This window comes from Hyla sarda, chromosome 9, assembly GCF_029499605.1.
Source record: "Hyla sarda isolate aHylSar1 chromosome 9, aHylSar1.hap1, whole genome shotgun sequence".
Classification (NCBI taxonomy): Eukaryota; Metazoa; Chordata; class Amphibia; order Anura; family Hylidae; genus Hyla; species Hyla sarda.
The window spans coordinates 124497914-124518270 of NC_079197.1; the positions used below are offsets into that span (position 1 = coordinate 124497914).

Sequence of the window (20357 nt, forward strand, 5' to 3'; positions counted from 1 at the left end):
ATGTTCTTGTAGACCCAATTTTTGAATTTTTGCAAGGGGTAAAATGAGAAAATTTTTACTTGTATTTGTAGCCCAATTTCTCTTGAGTAATCTCATACCTCATATGTCTATGTAAAGTGTTCGGCGGGCGCAGTAGAGGGCTCAGAAGAGAAGGAGCGACAAGGGTATTTTGGAGAGAACATTTTTCTGAAATGGTTTTTGGGGGGCATGTCACCTTTAGGAAGCCCCTAGGGTGTCAAAACAGCAATAAAAAAAAACACATGGCATACCATTTTGGAAACTAGACCCCTCGGGGAATGTAACAAGGGGTAAAGGGAACCTTAATACCCCACAGGGGTTTCACGACTTTTGCATATGTAAAAAAAAATTAAAATGTTACCTAAAATGCTTGGTTTCCCAAAAAATTTACATGAAAAAAAAAAGGTAATAGCAGAAAATACCCCCCAAAATTTGAAGCCCAATTTCTCCCGATTCAGAAAACACCCCATATGGGCGTGAAAAGTGCTCTGCTGGCGCACTACAGGTCTCAGAAGAGAAGGAGTCACATTTGGCTTTTTGTAAGCAAATTTTGCTCCTGGGGGCATGCCGCATTTAGGAGCCCCTATGGTGCCAGGACAGCAAAAAAAAAAAACACATGGCATTACATTACATTTTGGAAACTAGACCCCTTGGGGAATGTAACAAGGGTTAAAGTGAACCTTAATACCCCACAGGGGTTTCACAACTTTTGCATATGTAAAAAAAATAATAATAATGTTACCTAAAATGCTTGGTTTCCCAAAAATTTTACATTTTTACAAAGGGTTAAAGCAGAAAATACCCCCCAAAATTTGAAGCCCAATTTCTCCCGATTCAGAAAACACCCGATATGGGGGTGAAAAGTGCTCTGCTGGCGCACTACAGGTCTCAGAAGAGGAGTCACATTTTGGCTTTTTGGAAGCAAATTTTGCTCTGGGGGCATGCCGCATTTAGGAAGCCCCTATGGTGCCAGGACAGCAAAAAAAAAAACCACATGGCATTACATTTTGGAAACTAGACCCCTCGGGGAATGTAACAGTGTTACAGTGAGTACTTACACCTCACAGGTTTTTTGAACAGTGGGCCATAAAAGTGAAAAATTAGATTTTTTTTTTTGCACTATATTGATAGTGTTACCCCAAATGTTTCATTTTCACATTGGGTAATAGGGCAAAATGCCCCCAAAATTAGTAGAACAATTTTGTCTGAGAAAAAAAATACCCCATATGTGGATGTAAATTGCTCTGTGGGCGCACTGCAATGCTCAGAATAGAAGGAGTGAAAATTTTGTTGAAATTGAAGTCGGGGGTCATGTGCATTTATAAAGCCCCCAACAGCAAAAAAAAAACACATGTGACACCATTTTAGAAGCTACACCCCTCAATGAACGTAACAAGGGGTACAGTGGGAAATAATACCTCACAGGTTTTTTGAAAAGTGGGCCATAAATTGAAAAATTAGATTTTTTTACACTAAAATGCTGGGGTTACCCAATTTTTAACATTTTCACAAGGGGTAATATGAGGAATTGGGTTACAAATTTTGGTGGGCTTTTTCCCCTGACTATGAAAATACATCCACATATGGGGTAACGTGCTGGGCGGGCGCACAACAAGGCTCAGAAGTCATAGAGGTCAGTTTGTATTTGTGGCCTATGGCATATCAGTAGCTGACAGTTACATACATTCCGAGGAAAATACAAAAATTAAACACCCACATGTGACACCATTACAGAAAGTACCCACCCTGAGGAATGGGTATAGGGGTAAAGAGGACATTTTGAAGGCACGGGCGTTTCCTAAATTTATTTTCCAGGAATGGATGAAGGGTAGCTTTTGAAAATTGCAATTTTCAACCTATGCTCTGCTTCACCTTAATGGGAACAACTAATATGTGACTCCGAATTGTCGCCTGGAAATACGACAGAGCTCAGCGAGAACTCTTCGCATTTGAGGCGGATGTTTGTTACGGACCTAACAGTTACATACATTCAGAGGAAAATACAAGAAAGGAACACCCACATGTGAGCCTATTACAAACAGTACACCCCCTAGGGAAGGTGTATAGGGTTAAGTGGAGATTTGGAACAGACAGGTGTTCCCTTCATTTATTTTCCAGGAATGGATGAAGTGTACTATGGGGGGGAAAGAAAATTGCAATTTTAGTACTGATATGCCAATTATTTTCCCAGAATGATGACCCAGAGTACAGCCAAAAGTAAAAATGATGCCCGCCCCAAACCCTATACTCTGCATCATTCTGGGAAGGGGATGTGTGGGGCCGTCCCTATTCTGTTACCTCAAATGCGCACCCCGTTCAGGTGGGGAGAGAGAGCGTTGCGCATTTGAGGCAACTGCAAACCTCCAATGCTGTTGACTCTGTGTCCCATGACCCATTTTTTAGGGGGAAAAATAAGTAATGATATTGGGGGTATTGGGAAAAATATTTTTTTTTTTTGGGGGGGGGGGGGGGGGGGGTTGGTATAAAATTTGGAAGACAATGTACCCTGAACTGGTACATTGGAGTTGAATTGTGGGGAATGAAAATTAGGGCGTAGGATGGAAAATGTAGTACTCCATGGAAGTGTGATACTCCCTGAAGCAGCCTATGCAGAGGCCCGGATTATCTGGGCAAGTGTCGCATTGAGTGGTGGTGTCCTTCTGAATCCCCCCCTTGTGACACACTCTGCATTTCTTCTGAGATCGTACCTTCTTTCCAGTGTGGGGGATCACACCTGGAAAGTGTTGGCCGGGGACGATCCGGGGACCTGAAGTTCCAGAGGTGCTCTTACCCGCTCTTTGGCGGTCACCATAGATGAGGGCCTTTAGAACTTCCTCTTGAAACTCCACGTATGTCCCTGTGTTGCCAGCGTAGTTGTACATGGCAACCTGTACCATCTAGACCGCAACTTTTTTGTACCATACCTTTGTTTTCCGCATGACATTATATGGCTTGAGGACTTGATCAGAAAGATCAACTCCCCCCATATACCGATTGTAGTCCAGAATACAGTCGGGCTTGAGGACCGGTCCCACGGTACCTCGCACAGGGACAGGGGTGCTGCCATTCCCATGAATAGTGGTGAGCATAAGGAGATCCCTCTTGTCCTTATACCGGACCAACAACAGGTTCTCATGGGAAAAGGCACGGGACTCACCCCGGGGGATAGGAGTCTGCAGGGGATAGGAAGGAAGGCCTCTTTGATTCTTCCGGACTGTCCCACAAGCGACCATGGATCTGGCGGCGAGGGATGTGAAGAGAGGGATACTAGTATAAAAGTTATCCACGTAAAGGTGGTAACCTTTTTCTAGCAATGGGTGCAAAAGGCCCCAAACGATTTTCCCGCTAACACCCAGAGTGGAGGAACAATCTGGGGGTTCAATGCGGGAATCTCGTCCCTCATACACCATAAACTTGCAAGTGTACCCGGAGGTACTCTCGCAAAGTTTATACATCTTCACGCCGTACCGCGCTCGCTTGGTAGGGATGTATTGCCGGAAGCTGAGTCTCCCCTTAAAGCTGATGAGAGACACATCAATAGCGACCTCCCTTCCAGGGACATAGGCCTCCCAAAATCTGGCCCCGAAGTGATTGATGACCAGCCTGATTTTATACAGGCGGTCATACGCGGGATCAGTTCGGGGGGGACATGCCGCATTATCAGCATAATGCAAACATCTCCGAATGGCCTTGAACCGGGAACATGCCATGGTCATACTGTAGAGGGGTGTTTGGTAAAAGACGTCCCCACTCCAATATTGCCTGACACTGAGTTTTTTAACTAGACCCATATGCAGCACGAAGCCCCAAAAGGTCCTCAATTCGGCTGCATCGACTGGAGTCCAGCCGCCGGGTCTAGCTAAAAGTGAGCCCGGGTTAGCGGCGACGAACTGTTGGGCATACAGATTCGTCTGTGTAACCATTAGATTAACAAAGTAGTCACTTTTCAGTGAACCCGGCGATGTTAATCTTGATTCCTGAGTGGCCAACAAACTCAGGAATCACGGGCTCGTGGTCCGCTGGCTCAGCCCAGACAAGTTCTCCGGTACGAGGTACCAGTGACCTTGGCAGGGGGGCTTCACTAGTATGAGCGCCAGGGGGACTCATACTAGCATGGGGCACAGGATCAAGGACAGAGGAGGTTTGCGGCGCCGCACGGCGGCATCTCCGCCGCCTTGGTGGCTCATCATCAGAACTAGATGATGAGGAGGACGATGAAATAAGGAAGGTGGGGTCTTCATCGTCCTCTGAGCCGCTCTCGGTGTTGGAGGCAATTATGGCATATGCCTCCTCCGCCGAAAACGCTCTGCGGGCCATTTCCCTACAGAGCAGCAGTCCCCTTGAGAAAGGTTACGAAACGGCGTTGGGGACGGTAGAGCAATACACAAATGGGTAAGATATTGGCATTTTAGATCCTACCTATAGACTATGTTTACAGCACCATGCACTTTAAAACTAGGACTTATGTCCAGTTAAGCACCTTATTCCAATAGGATATCCTGCACCTTTATCTGAGGTTAGTAGCAGTTTGCACTTCATCCTGAAGAGGCGTAGGAAAGGTACCCCACTTATATAGATGAGACATGGTTTATAGTCATTATTGAGACTAGTAGTGCTCCCAAGTATCCGTGGGGTGTATTGTTCCCTGTATGGTTGCTCGGCATAAGCTCGGAGGCCCTCGCTTGTTGTATCCAGTTGGTTTATATTTTATATGTGTAATGACTATATTAAAAGTTATATTTTATTAGTGTGCAAACTCTTTTTTTCTTCTGGTTGTGGTATACTGTGATATGAGTTTTCCGTCTTTAGTGAAGGATCATGATAGACACCATGTAGCTGAATGTGGCCATTTATAATTGTAGGTGTCAATTTGGATTCCTTTTCTGTTTTAGGCTGCACACACAGGTAGGCTGCACACGCCTGCTACTGGTGGCACGGACCGCCTATGGGTGTAAAAAAAAATATGCATTAACCAAAAAAAGTGCCTTTACCACAAAAAAAACCACTGATCAGTGATAAATCACTGACAGCAGTGAGGCACGCCGCACACACAGGTAAGGTCCGGCCACACAGTACACGCCTGCTACTGGTGGCACGGACTGCCTATGGGTGCAAAAAAGCGCTAGAAAACGTGAAAAAAGTGCCGGCACCACAAAAAAAAAAACGCTGATCAGTACTACGGGACTGCTCAGCGGCGGGTGGGCTTTAACAAACTGTGGCGGACCGCTCTTTTATAACTAAGAGGGTCCGCACACACGCTTAGGGAAAAAAAAAGATCTGCGCCAAAAAAAAGGCTGGCGGCAGACTGCAGCGACCCAGCAGGGCCGGGGTCACGCAGCTAAAGGTGCTACGGACCCACGGACACCCACTGAGGTACGCTGAAAAAAAAATTCAAAAACTTTTTTTTTTTTTTTTTAACCCTAACCTGTCCCTACCTAAATCTAAAGCTATCCCTTGGGATTTCTGTGCCAAGGGGACACAGAAAGGGGGCAAGGGGCACTTTTTTTACAGTCAGGGGATAGTAGGCAGCACGGGGCTCCGTCCTGCTTGCCAGATCTCTGTGAAATGGCAGCAACATGCTCCTAGCCCCCACCATCCCCTCCCATTACACTGTGATTGGTGTGGCCACTTTGGCCAACCAATCACAACTGTACTGAGGGGGGTGGCCACAATGCCAGCCCCCATTACAGCACGGATGGTGATTGGTGGTGTATACTACACCACCAGTCACCATCTATATCCGGGTCACAGGGTCACACGTGTCCCTGATGACCCGGAAACGCTGCAGAACGCCGGTAATACGCCCTCGGTCCTTAAGGACTCTGAATGCAGGGCGTATCCATACGCCCTATGTCCTGAAGAGGCAATACAATTGTAACATTGGCTTAAGAATGTCAAGGAGGCTATTTCACTAAGAACAGCCACTCCTCAGAAGAATCATTGCTGCTTTATATGAACGGATGATGTGAGGAATGATAGAAGGGGTTGATGTTCGGGTGTCCGATTATCATTATTTATCTAATTACAAAGCCAAAAATCACTCATTTATTATGCAGTTTAAAGAGTTTGTCCTGTATTAGAAAGGTGCTGCTTCTATTTGTGCAAAAACAGCACTGATCTTGTCAACAAGTTGTGTGTAGTACGGCAGCTCAGTCAAATTCATTTCAATGGAGCTGAGCTGCAATACCAGGCACAACCTGTGGACAGGAGTGGTGCTGTTTAGGCAAATAAAAGAAAAAGTGTTTTTACAATCCTGGACAACCCCTTTAACCATGCCATGACAAAACAGTTGTATTTCATATTTTCAATTTGCGTGTTTAAAAAAAATTTTTTTTTAAAATTTGTTGCCTGTACAAGTCATTTTGGACTATGATATGGTGCCTGTAGTTTATATTTTGTATGATGTTCCTGTGTCATATATTATAACATGTTTTAACAGAAAAAATTAAAACCAACAAATAATTCCCTAATTCATAATTTCATCATTGTAACATCCAACTACAAAAGTCCTCATTTTACGGAGCAGACTTAGGTCATGTTCACTCAGCATTTGTGTTTTCATTTAACATATGATGTTAATATTTTTGAAAAGGCTAAACAAATGTAAACGTAAACAGATTCTGCTATATGTCAAAAGCTGAATCTATTTCTTATTGACATTATAAACAGAATGCAATGCTACATAAATGGCTTATTTTCAGTATGAAATAGTGTAGTTGGTGACTAGAGATGAGCGAATTTTTGAAAAATTAGATTCGCCCGACTCGCTGAATTTTCCCCAAAAATTTGTTTCAGTCCGAATTTATTTGTGGCAAATCGCTATTAAAAACAGCTATTTATGGCCTAGAGAGAGCCTTAGTAGGGGTTTAGAACCCTTTGCCTTGCTGTAAAACGCATAGGGTGTGTGCGGAGTTTGTGAAATAATACTATTATTCAGTATGACATGCAGATCAGAGGTGTCGCTATTAGAATCACTGTCACAGAGTGGCACAATGACAGAGCCTGGAGGTGGCATCAGTATGAGGAGACCATATAGTGGCTGAACGACACAGCGTGGAGGTGGCGGCAGCATGAGGAGACCATGTAGTGGCTGAATGACACAGCGTGGAAGTGGCAGCAGCATAAGAAGACCATATAGTGGCTGAATGACAGCCTGGAGTTTGCGGCAGCATGAGGAGACCATATAGTGGCTGAATGGCACAGTGTGGTGGTGGAGGCAGCATGAGGAGACCATGTAGTGGCTGAATGACACAGCCTGGAGTTGACGGCAGCATATCGTGGCTGAATGACACAGCCTGGAGGTGGTGGAAGCATGAGGAGACCATATAGTGGCTGAATGACACAGCCTGGAGGTGGCAGCAGCATGAGGAGACCATATAGTGCCTGAATTACACAGCCACTGACAGCAGAAGAAAACGGTCTCTTTTGCAAAAGTGTTAGTGTGCACAAGTAAGAATTGAGGATATGCATTGCGTAAAACGTAACTTTTAATAATATGCTTATGATAAAATATATGGACCCAAATGTTGTTTTTTTTTTTTTTTTTTTTTTTTTTTATCAAACAAAAGGAAAGGTGTGCAACAAACACAATGTGCTAATTACACCACCAAGTATTGATGTGATGCAAATACCTCTAAAAGGTGGAAGGGAACAACGTATGGTCCATTGTAACCGGTGGGGTTAAAAACTTCCTCTGTAAGGCCCCACTCTCGCATTATTAATTCCCTTCATGGCAAGTGTTACTTGCCCTAAAAAGGGCAGCCCCACACAGGAACCTCTCCCTATTTCCAACTACAAACACTGCTATTTCCCAGGGTTTTTAGGTAGAAATAGGGATTGGTTCCTGTGTGGGGCCACCCTTTTTAAGATGAGTAACACTTTCCTCGAAAAGGTGGAAGGGAACAACATATTGTCCATTGTAGCAGGTGGGGGTAAAAACTTCCCCTGTTATGCCCTACTCTCGCTCTATTAATTCCCTCCTTAGCAAGTGTTACTCACCATAAAAAGGGCGGCCCCACACAGGAAACTCTCTCTATTACCACCTAAAAACCCTGGCAAATGGCAGTGTTTGTATAGGGAAATAGGTAAAGGTTTCTGTGTGGGGCTGCCCTTTTTAGGGCGAGTAACACTTGCCAAGAAGGGAATTAATAATGCGAGAGTAGGGCCTTACAGGGGAAATTTTTACCCCCACTGTTCCCTTCCACCTTTTAAAGGTCTTTGCTTCACATCAATACTTGGTGGAGTAGGTGGCACATGGTGTTTTTTGCACATCTTTACTTTTGTTTGATTTAAAAAAAATAAAAAACTTGGGTACATATATTTTATACTAAGAATATTATTAAAAGTTAAGTTTTATATAATGCATATCCTCAATACTTACTTGTGGTCTGATGCAGAGAATTGTTTGTAACTGGGGAGCAGTGCCTTAAATTTGTTAAATGGGCACTGTCATGAAAAATTATTTTTGATATGTTGTAGTACTTAAGTACTACAACATATCTCTAATATACTTTTATAAAAAAAAAATGCTTTTTAAACATTTTAAAAGCAATTTGAAATTCGGCCACTAGGGGGCGCCCTCCTAGTGGCCGAATACAGTGCGGAGTGACGTCACAGCAAAATTCCGACTGATTCCGGCAGGGCATCAGTCGAAATTTTGCGCAGGCGCAGTAAAAGCCAGGGCTGCGCATCGGCTTCCCGCACTCGCCGACGGCCCTGCTGCAAAGTGCGGGGGGTGCTGCTCCTGCAAGGTACGGGGGGCGCGGGGGGTTGGCTGCTCCTGCAAGGTACGGGGGTGCGGGGGGTGCGGGGGGTGCTGCTGCAAGGTACGGGGGGGGGGGGGAGGGCGCTGCTGCAAGGTGCGGGGGGTGGATGGGGCGCTGCTGCAAGGTACGAGGGGCGCTGCTGCAAGGTACGGGGGGGGGGGGGGATGGGGGGCGCGCGGGGGGGGGGTTTGGCTGTTCCTCACCGAGCGGCAGGAAGAGGCTCCCCCGGCACCCGTCCCTCCCGCATCGGCTCCTGGCTCACTGTCCTGGGTGCCTCCAGTTGTTTTACCACTACAACTCCCAGCATGCCCTGACAGCCAATAGATGTCAGGGCATGCTGGGAGTTGTAGTGGTGAAACAGCTGGAGGCACCCTGTTAGGAGAACTTAGGGCGGAAGTTGGCCCCCCCAGCAGGCATCAGTGACGTGGTGCCTGCTGGGGAAGTCTGCCTGGTAGTGAGCACACTACCAGGCAGACTAAATGCCATTTTAAAATAGTAAAAAATAAATAAATAAAGGCAGGGAGGGTGTTAGGGATAGAAGGGCAATAGGCAGGGACAGAAAAAAAAAAACATGATGGTGGGAGCTAACCTTTAAGCACTATTCATATTTGTGAAGTGTTGGTGTGGCATCATGGTCAATCTATTCTGATGCATCAGGCATTGGTGGGTGGAAATCCTGGCTGATCCATGCCTGATTCATCTTCACAAAGGTCAGTCTGTCCACATTTTTCTTGGACAGACGAGTTCTCCTTCGGGTTACAATGGTTCCTGCCCCACACTAAACACCTGCTCTGAAGGCGCTCTACTAGCTGGGCAGGACAGCTTTTCAAGGGCAAACTCTGCTAGTTGCGGCCACAAAACAAGTTTGGCTGGCCAGAAGTCTAGCAGATTTTCCAGGTGTGTTGGCATGGTCATGTCAAGGTATGCCACCACCTGCTTGTTCAGGTCCTGCTCCAGGTCTACCTGCTGCTGATGAGTTGCTTCACTATGCGGGTGAAGAAAACTACTCATGAGCAACTGTAGACTCAGGCTGCTGCTGATGGAGCTGGTACTGGTCCCGCCACCCCACCCCTGCGAAAGAATGGGCGATGGTGCAGATAGGCATCAGCCAAATGACTACATAGGATGTCTCTGTAGTAGGTAAGTTTGTCCTCCTTCTCAGTGGGTCTAAAAAAGGCCCCCATTCTGGGACGGTAGCGAGGGTCCAATAATTCTCCTGTCAGATGACTAGCGGCTCATGTGGCTTGGAGATGTAGGCGCCATGTCTCCAGTGCACCAACACGTGTTGTTGTAGATGAAGCAGTGGAATTATGTCATTCATCCCATATTCCTGGCGACTAACTAATAAGGTGGCTTCCTCAAAGGGCCTGAGCAAACGGTAGGTGTCACTTATGAGTTGCCACTGGTTGACATTGAAGTTACACAGGGGAGTCCCCCTATGCGCTTGGATCATCAAGAAATCGGTGATGGCTTTTCTCTGTTCGTATAGTTGGTCCAAAATATGGAGGGTGGAATTCCAACGTGTGGAAACGTCCCAAATCAGACTATGTTGGGCAATACCGTTCTGATGCTGCAGCTCAAGAAGGGTGTGCTTTGCGGTGTATGAGTGGCTGAAGTTCTTTCAAAGTTTCCTTGCCATTGTTAGGATGTCTTGCAGATGGGGTGAACTTTTCAGTAACCGCTTGACAACCAGATTGAACACATGTGCCATGCAGGGTGCATGTCTCAGGCATCCTTGTCGCAGCGCAGACAAGATATTTTTTTTGTTGTCGGTTACATGTTTCCCATTTCCAGTTTTCTTGGAGTAAGCCATGATTCAATTTCTTGATGAATGACTTTTAGCAGTTCCTCCCCTGTGTGACTCTGTTCGCCAAGGCAAACCATGTGACTAACAGCGTGACATGGCCCCTCCAGCACACCTGGTTTGCTGGAGGGGCACTGAGACTTGTCTGTGCAGTGGAAGGTGAGGACACGGTGGAGGATGATGAGGCGGAGTCGCACACTGTCACAGGACCAACGGCCTGAGAGCGTGGAGGCGGAAGCGGTGTGACCTGTCAAAGTTGCTCACGGGCAACCTGCAACCCTCTCCTACTCCTTAGTGCGTATATGAGGGGAGTAAAATGCGCTCCACTATGCCTAAAACAGTATTGGTCTACAACACCAGCAGGTGTGTACTTTTGGCTTATCTTTCACAGTAACTAGGCCCTTAAAGGGGTTACCCACCATAAGGTGATTTTAGTACATACCTGGCAGGCAGTAATGGACATGCTTAGGAAGGATCTACACTTGTCTTGGGGCTAAATGGCTATGTTGTGAGATTACAATAACACTGTGGCTAGCTTTTTGCGAACTTGTATTTCCTGTTTGACTTTTCTTTTTTTGACTACATCCCTTAATTCCATTTTCCTCCCTCCCACACATCAGCCACCCCACCCATTGAAACAAAAGACCTGTGGTTTTCAATCAGGGTGCCTACAGCTGTTGCATTAGTTGCAGTTGATCTCTCTCCCACCAAGTGATCACTCCACCCATTGAAGCAGACAGGCTCCCTGTCATCAGCTGACTAGTGAGTCAGGTCTGAGCTGCATTGCAAGCTGGGAAAAATCCGACACAACAGTTATTTTGTATGCTGTTAAAAATAAATAGTGGGGTGAAAATCACAGAATTGTGATGAAACTGTCACACACAGGTACAGGCACTATATTATGAACTACACTAACTTTACCGCCCCTGTAACATAGTCAAATAAAAAATGCCTGGAATACCCCTTTAAGACTTTAACAGGAACAAAATGGTACACCACTTAGATGTATATATGTAGTATGCACTTATGAGGGAGTATATTGTGCTCCTAAACGCTTAAAACAGTATTTGTCTACAACATTAGCAGGGGTGTTCTTTTGCCTGGCCTTTCACAGTAACTAGGCTCTTAAGACTTTAACAGGAACAAAATGCTACACCAGTTAGATGTACGTATGTAGTATGCACTCATGAGGGGGGTACAATGCGCTCCAGTATGATTAAAACTGTATTTGTCTACATCACCAGCAAGGGTGTACTTTTGGGCAAGTGTGATATTTTGGCTGACATTTATCAGTAACTAGGCCCTTAAGACTTTAACAGGAACAAAATGGTACACCACTTAGATGTACGTATGTAGTATGCACTTATGAGGGAGTACAATGTGCTTCAGTACGCTCAAAACAGTATTTGTCTACAACACCAGCAGGGGTGTACTTTTGGCTGGCCTTTCACAGTAACTAGGCCCTTAAGACTTTAACAGGAACAAAATGGTACACAACTTTGATGTACGCACAGGTTACACTTAATAGAGGACAATACGCTTTTAGTGCTCTGCTCACCCTAACTGGCTTGCTATTATTAACTTTTCAGTTGTTGTACACACCAGTGCTGCAGCACTCGGTCGCTGTGTACTGCACCCAAAATTTCACTTTCTCTCTCAATCTCATTCCCTTCCCTATCAGTGCTTCTAGGCTGGATTTGGGTTTGTGGTGAATCACTGCTGTAATAAAATCACAATTGCACTTTCTCTCTCAATCACTCTCTCTCAATCACTCTCCCTTCCCTATCAGTGCTTCTAGGATGGATGTGGGCTTGCGGGTGTATTACAGCAGCAATTCACCTCAATTGCACTTTCTCTCTTAATCTCTCTCCCTTCCCTATCATTGCTTCTAGGATGGATTTGGGCTTGAGGTGAACCGCTTCTGTAAAAAAGCTTTTCTGTGCAACACACTGCTCTCTGTTCCTCTCTCTTTGCAATAGAACGCTAAAATGTCTGGCTGCAAGATGGCTGCCGATTTATATAGGGCTGTGACATCACAGGGGTGACTGGCTGATGATAGGCTGCATGCTGCATGTGATTCAGGGTCATGCTTCCGACCCTTGTTCCCGCCTTCCTAGGATTTCTTGCCCTATGTCCTCACATGTGGATCCGCTATTTTAGATGGCCTGGAACCTGACCGCACTAAATGGAATATAATTAAGCGATTCGCGCAATTTTTCCTGAAATTTGTAACGAATTTGGATTCGTCAGATTTGGTTCGCTCATCCCTATGCAGATGTGGGCAGGGTTGGTTGTCATACATCAGTGATAAATAATAATTTTAGATTGTGAATATAGTGAGCTGTCAATTATATTGCTCAGTAAAACTCATCTGTATTCTTCCTTGTTTTAGGCACAATGTCAAGACCTGCGAAAGAGAAAGCAGTTGGAACTACAGATACTTTCTGAACCTATCAAGTGTTGGGAAGGAGAAGACATTAAGACATTAGGAAGTGTTGTGTATATGTCACAGGTTATGGCACAATGTGGAGCGAATGAGGTACATAACAGATTCTGCACTGCTCCCTATAGGTCATATGCATTAAAGAGAACCTGTCACCAAATTAAACTTTTAATATATTGTTCCTTATGTAATTATATGAAACTTCGCTATTTACTTGCTGTTAAAATTCTCAACCTTTATATGTTTTTAATGTGATAGAAAAAACGGCCACTGGGTGGCTCTCTTCTGTTCCCTGCACAAGTCAAACAGTTAGTTTGGTCTCCTCCCGGCCTGGCAGGAGACCAACCTGAGGAAGTGCATGGCGAGGCATAGCTCTCGCAGGCTTCAGTAACATTGTGCCTGCTGGGGAATGACCACTTTCTCCTGCCTGGAGCTTACACAATGTGAGTAAGAGGAAAGGTATGATACACAGCTTTTTAAAGCTTGGAAAAAAAAAATTTAAGTGCAGGAGGGTTGTTAGGAGTAGTTAGGGAATATAATCTGAGTTATTTTAGAAAATATGGTTTGATGACAGGTACTCTTTAAGCTGTAGTCCAAGCATTTCCATTCATCTCCCCGAGATTTATTTTTATCAGAGATTACTTTACCCTAATGTGCTGTTCGTAGCAGGATTGTTCCATGAAGCGGAGCTCTGAGGAACAGGGCTTTTGTAGTTTCAACCCCAAATTGGCATTTTGAGGTGTATTGTGGGCATTTCTTTGCATGGGCTTAAAATGTCCCCTAAATGGGGATTGAAAAGACATTTATTTGAGAAAAGATGACAATGACCTTAATTAAATTTACCTTTCATGCCAAATGCCATTTTTAGTGCAGTTAGACCAGATAGCTAAATGATAAATCTCCCCAGTACAGCCAGTGTTTTTGTTGGCATTTGTATTCTGACGCTGTACGGAGCATGTTCCTGATCAATTGTCTATTTCTGTTACCCTGATTGTATGTTATCTGTCTTCTCTAATCAAGGAAAAAGAAGAACGCTATTTTATGTTGTTCCCAAATGCACTTGTAATGCTGTCTGCCAGTCCACGGATGAGCGGCTTTATTTATCAGGTATTGTACTGTGGAGAGTTGTGGAGATTCTTTGTTTACTTCCTATAATTGCCTCTTTTTTTATATAGATCACACAGATTCAGGGAAACACAAAGGCTAAAACCGTAGCCATCATGACACATATGACTTATAATAGGTCTGTACCACAATAGCACTCTTTATTTATTAATTTTTTCAGGAAAGGTTTGTGCATGCCTGAGTTTATTGAACATATAATGGGAATGCACCTGCAATATACTAGCTGTGCGCATTTTAATCCCTTCTGTTGTGACACCTATATCATCTGATCTTAGTCTGACCACTGCTCCAGAGTTTGTCTTCCTTTATAAGTCAGAAGATAGTCTCTTATTATAATCTGTTCTAGTTGCTTCAGACCCCTCTCCTCCCCACCAAGCTCTGCCGCCTTTGCTCCTCTGAATGTGGACTTGTCCCTGATATGGGTAATTGTCCTTGATATGTCATGTGGCTGAGTGGTGCAATGTCCCTCTGGGAACCTCTGCAATATCCCTCTGGGAACCTCTGCATTTCCTTTTTCAATGAAGCTGTTCCCTTACACAAAGCCCATGAATGAGACTTCTTGCAGCCAGGGTTTTGGTGGACAACTTTAATGTTCAGTGCAATACATATACTTTGAAGGTAGCTTATGGAAGTACATCTTTAGACAGGAGAAGCAGTCTAGTCAATGTTCCTGTAATCTGATGTAACTTTGGAAGATTTTGCTGATTGAGCGGAAATATGGGCCTTAAGGACTCAGGTAATTTTTATTTTTCCGTTTTCGTTTTTTCCTCCTCGCCTTCAAAAGATCATAACTTTTATATTTTCATCCACAGACTAGTCTGAGGGCTTGTTTTTTGCGTGGCCAGTTGTCCGTTGGAATGCCATCACTCACTTTACCATAAAACGTATGGCGCAACCAAAAAAGTACTATTTGTGTGGGGAAATTAAAAGGAAAACCACAATTTAGCACATTTTGGAAGGTTTCGTTTTCACGCTGTAAATGTTTTTTTTCTTTCAATAGTTTTTTTATTGAATTTTACCAAAATAAAAAAACAAACATGTATAAAGGACAGGCGCAGCTGTCAACTTATTATTTTACGACAACAAAAACAGTGAACAGTTGTTTACTGCATATAGGAAGACTTGATTGTCGATTCAATCTTACATATAAGATAGGCAGTTGTTTAACCAAACCAAAAGGAAAACAGAAATAAAAAGACTAAAGTAATATAAATAAAAATAAAGGAAATATAACCTCTCCGAGATAACTTGCATAGTAGAATGCGTGCGTACCAATAATGTTATATATATATATATATATATATATATATATATATATATATATATATATATTATTTATATTACTCTAATAATGGATGTCAATGTGCCCCATGTAACATAATGTCTTTTTGTAAGTATCATGTCAGTGGAAAAATCACTTTTAATCTAAATATCTCTACAATGAGAGGACAAAGACCATGAAGACCATCTGATGTTAAATTTGTCCAACTTTCCAGAACCCCTAGCTATAACCTTTTCAAATGAATATGTAGTATTTATTTTATTCAGGATGATATCAAAACAAGGGACCAATGGAGTCTTCCAGTTACTCAACAATGTGTTTTTAGCAATTATCTTGATAATGCAAAATAATTCTCATAGTGGAGGGGGTATAGTTTGTAAATCTATATAAAGAAGGGTTAGTTGGGGATTCCACAGAATGGAACAGTTAAATAGAGACGTCAAGAGATTTTTGCATTCTAACCAGAACATTTGGATGATTGGGCAGTTCCATAGTATATGAAGGAGAGTACCTTTTTGACCACAACCCCTCCAACAAAATTTTGAAGAACCAGGATAAGCTTTCGCAATTTTTTCAGGAGTAAAGTACCATCTGATGATGGTTTTGTACTCGGATTCAATATGAGAAGAGCATTGAAAGGATTTATGTATATATTTAAAGGCGTATTGCCCGTCTTCTGTTTCTATGTCTAATCCTAAGTCACCTTCCCATAACCGGAATGGGTAGCTTTTGTAAAATGTATCATTTTTAGTATACAAGTTATATAAAGGTTTTATGCCTTTTATAGGGGATGAAAAATAATGTAAAGTACCACTATCCAATTTAAGCTAAGTAGGCTTAATTGTATTCATAAAGTGTCTAATAATTAGGTATTTGTGAAATTCGCTATTATTAATATGATAACTTGAATGAATCAATTCGAAAGACATGATCTCAGAGTGTTTCATTATATGTCTGAAGTGGGTGATATCTCTATCAGACCAACTTTGTAGGTCTAAATCAGGCGAATTGGCTATGGAGAGGGGAAGATCCTCTATCTTTGGGTCAATATGATTAAAATGATATCCATGATAACATACTTTTCTATTACTGTTGCGCTAAAAAAAATTACCAAACTGTTTAACTAAATTAGTACGTTTAAAATCCCCCTATTTTGAAGGCCTATAACTTTTTCATTTTTCCGTATAAGCGGCGTAATGAGGGCTCATTTTTTGCGCCGTGATCTGTACTTTTTCTTTATACCATATTTGCTTATATAAAACTTTTAAAATATTTTTATTATATTTTGGGGGAATAAAATGTTATAAAAAAAAGCAGCTATTTTGGACTCATTTTTTTTTTTTACGTTCACGCCGTTCACTGTACGGTATTATTAACATTTTATTTTAATAGGTCGGATATTTACGCATGCGGCGATACCAAATATGTATATCAAATATTTTTTTACACTTTTTGGAGGGGAAATAGGGAAATGGGATAATTTATGTTTTTATTGGAGGAGGGGGGTTTTCACATTTTTTTTAACTTTTTTTAAAAACTTTTTTTACTTTTATTTTTACACCAGTCGATTTAAAAAAACGTTTCCACAGAAGTGCTCCTTTAATGCACTAGATTAATGTATTTATTTCTGAACAAGGATTCCCGATAGGGGGATAACAGTAGCTAAAGTGATGGCACTGTGTGTGTGCTTAGCCTATCTGGTTAGCAAACCTCTCTAGTCTGCCTTGTGGTGTTAGGCACATGCGCAGCATGCGGTTTACTGGATACAAGGTTAGCAAAGCTCATCTATATAGACAATACACCAAGACTTGCGTTTGGAGAAGTTGTAAGTGGGTGGAGAAGGTTCAGGGAAAATGAGAGGTGGCAGCTAAGCCGAGAAGAGGAGGCATTCGGGGGAGAGGGGTGTGTGAAAACTGGCTAATCTTGCTGAGGGTTTGCTACCCTGGCAAAGTTTGCTAGTCTCACATTAAACCAGAAGTGGAGCAGAGGGAAAATACCTATTCTCTTCCTTGAAAATCTTTATTATACATGTACATTTTGCCAAGTAGAACCATGTAGAACCTCCTGCTTCTCTGCAGCCACATCCGGAAGATCACTGGGCGTGCTGTGCAAAATGCACTGGAAGCGCTGCTGAGGCTCTCGTTCTAGGCTCTCCCCCAGCACGGTGATGGGACACCAACACTGCTGCTGTGGCTCACGGGGACTGTCAGGTGAGCTTTTCGCCATCCCCGCTGGCACTCTGCCTGGCCTCCAACTCCATAGGCTGTGACAAGCCCTCCCTGCAGAGGAACCCTGCTGCACCCACCTTTCAGACTCCTCTGGATATGCCTTCTTCAGCCTCTCCCAGCAATAGAGTTCCCCCCTGGGCTGCTCAGATTCCCCACACTCCTGTGTTTTAACCTCCAGCCTGCCCTGGCGCCTTTGGAGTGGCCCCCCGTTACGGAGAAGAGCCACCCACCGGTGGTGGCTTTCTGTATAGTGCCCACACCCTGCCCAGGCTATCAGCTTGCTGTGGCACCTCATCTCCTCAGTGGTCCTCGGGCTCCTCCTGATGGCCCCCCTGCACAGTGCCCTCCTTCCCTGTCCAGTATAGGGGACATGCCATTCCCCACTGAACTGCCTCAGTCAGCTATGGGCCATGATGCAGGGGCCTCTCTCCCAGGGCCAGAAGACCACCCCTTAGTCTCCAGGGCACACCGCCTTTCTTCAGGTCCCTTCCCCCGGGTCCTGTGAGCCCTTCCTCCATGGTGCCCTCTCCTAGGGGCCCCTCTTCAGCTGCTCAATCTCCTTCAGCTGGATTGGACCACCCAGTTACCCTGGCAGTCCTTTGCTCATTAATTGCTTCATTACCTACTAAAAAGGATTTTTCCTCTATGGCTAAACAATTAGTGGCGGAGTGCAAACAAGAATTCGCTCAACTCCATACTGAAGTGTCCACTTTGTCAACTGCAGTTGAAACCTCTTATGACTCTACCGTTGCTTCTGTTCAAGCTCTTCAGGAAATGGTGCAGCGGCACAGTGACCAGCTTTTCGTGTTGCAGCAGCACTTGGTTCATATGGAAAATCGCAACAGGCGAAATAACATTTGCCTGCATGGCTTGCCTGAGATGGTTGGCCCGGATGAACTGCACTCTGCCCTGTTGGCTATTTTCAATTATCTTCTAGACAGACCCCCAGATGCCCATGTTGAGCTAGACAGAGCCTTGCACCCCCCTCATCCTGATGATCGGCACCCCAGGGATGTCATCTGCTGGGTACACTTCTACGCTGTTAAAGAGGACATTTTATGCCTGGCACATGCTAGGCTTCGGATTCTCTACAAGGATGTCGAGGTTCAACTGTTCCCGGACCTGTCTCGCCACATGCTGGCTCAACGTGTGGCCCTCCGGCCGCTATTGGATGTGCTCAGAGAGAAAGACCTCCTACCACTGGGGGTTCCCATTCGCCCTCATGGTGTGGAAGGATGGCAGGATATACACTTTGTGTTCTCCAGATGATCTACCTGGGTTCCTACAGGACTTGGATATCCCCCCCCCCCCATCTCCTTGTCGGACTGGCCCATGCTTGCATCCTTTGCCCCTAAGTGGCCTATCCAAAGGTCTCGTCAGAAGTCCCCTAAACAGCCCTGCTCAGGACTCCCCTGTAGGGGCCCCCTGCCGTCAAAGGCTGGTTACCTGTTGGGAAGCTGTTCCCTCCTCATCCCGGGGGACCTACTCCAGCTACTTGATTGTATTGCTGATGTGGGTTCTACCTTTGTGTTTTTTTCCCCTCATTTATGCCGGTTTGAGGAGATTTGCAGCACTTTTCCCTGAGATGCCTTGATTCTCTTCTGTGTGTTGTGCATTCTTGCTCCTTTTTCCATGCTTTTTTGCCTTCACTATCTCTCTCCATGATTTTCTCGCTTTATTTTTGCCACATTTGGCCTTGATCTGTTGTCCCTTTTCTACGGGGGGGGGGGGGGGGGGGGGGGTTGGGGGTTGGGCTCCCCTCCTGCTTTTCTGTTTTCCACTTCCCCCTCGTAGGTTGGAGACCCCGTCCGGGTTTCTCCCTCGGTGTTTGGTCTTCTTGGTCTTGGAACATCGTCTTCTTTAGAATGTGCTACGGCAGTAGTTCTGATTTTATGCTAATAATCTGCTGGTGCGTGCTAAGGGGGATGCTATTGCTTTTCGTAGGTTCCTTGCTTATCAGATCCTTAAAGGGGTACTCCACCCCTAGACATCCTTTGGATAGGGTATAAGATGTCTAATCCCATGGAGTGACCCGTGGAGTTATCCAGGGTGGGATCCAGAGACAAAGTCAAATCCCCACACAGGACCACAGTCCCCGCTGTCAAAGGCAGGGCTAAATCAACAAGATTAACCAGAAAGTCTACTTGACCCTGATTAGGGGCATACGCATTAATGAAAGTAAACGTCCAACCTCCCAGGGATAAAGACAATATCCAGTATCTGGCCTTCGGGTCTAAAGCAACATTAAAGCGGTACTCCACCCCTAGACATCTTATCACCTATCCAAAGGATAGGGGATAAGATGTCTGATCGCAGGGGTCCCGCCACTGGGGACCCCCGCAATATAGCATGCAGCACCCACCTGTATCTGCTTCCGGCAGCGCTGGAGGTTCTGGCTCCCGACCACGGGAACAGAAGATAGTGATGTCACGACTCCGCCCACGTATGATGTCCCACCCCGCCCCCTCAATGCATGTCAATGGGAGGGGGCGTGACGTCACACGGGGGCGGAGTCGTGATGTCACGATCTTCCGTGGTCGGGAGCCAGAATCTCCAGCACTGCCAGAAGCAGATACAGGTGGGTGCTGCATGCTATATTGCGGGGGTCCCCAGTGGCGGGACCCCTGCGATCAGACATCTTATCCCCTATCCTTTGGATAGGTGATAAGATGTCTAGGGGTGGAGTGCCGCT

The 20357-nt window shown here is 44.7% G+C and overlaps 1 protein-coding gene across 3 annotated transcripts in view; it reads left to right on the top strand.

Moving 5' to 3' along the window:
• The window catches only part of ARHGEF6 (Rac/Cdc42 guanine nucleotide exchange factor 6), a 213081-nt gene that overhangs the window by 99609 nt on the left and 93115 nt on the right, over window positions 1-20357 (top strand). For all 3 annotated transcript variants that reach the window (XM_056540316.1, XM_056540318.1, XM_056540319.1), the window contains exons 12-13: window positions 12980-13126; window positions 14051-14137. In XM_056540316.1, the coding sequence (XP_056396291.1) occupies window positions 12980-13126; window positions 14051-14137 (234 nt within the window). The remainder of the gene's footprint in view (window positions 1-12979; window positions 13127-14050; window positions 14138-20357) is intronic.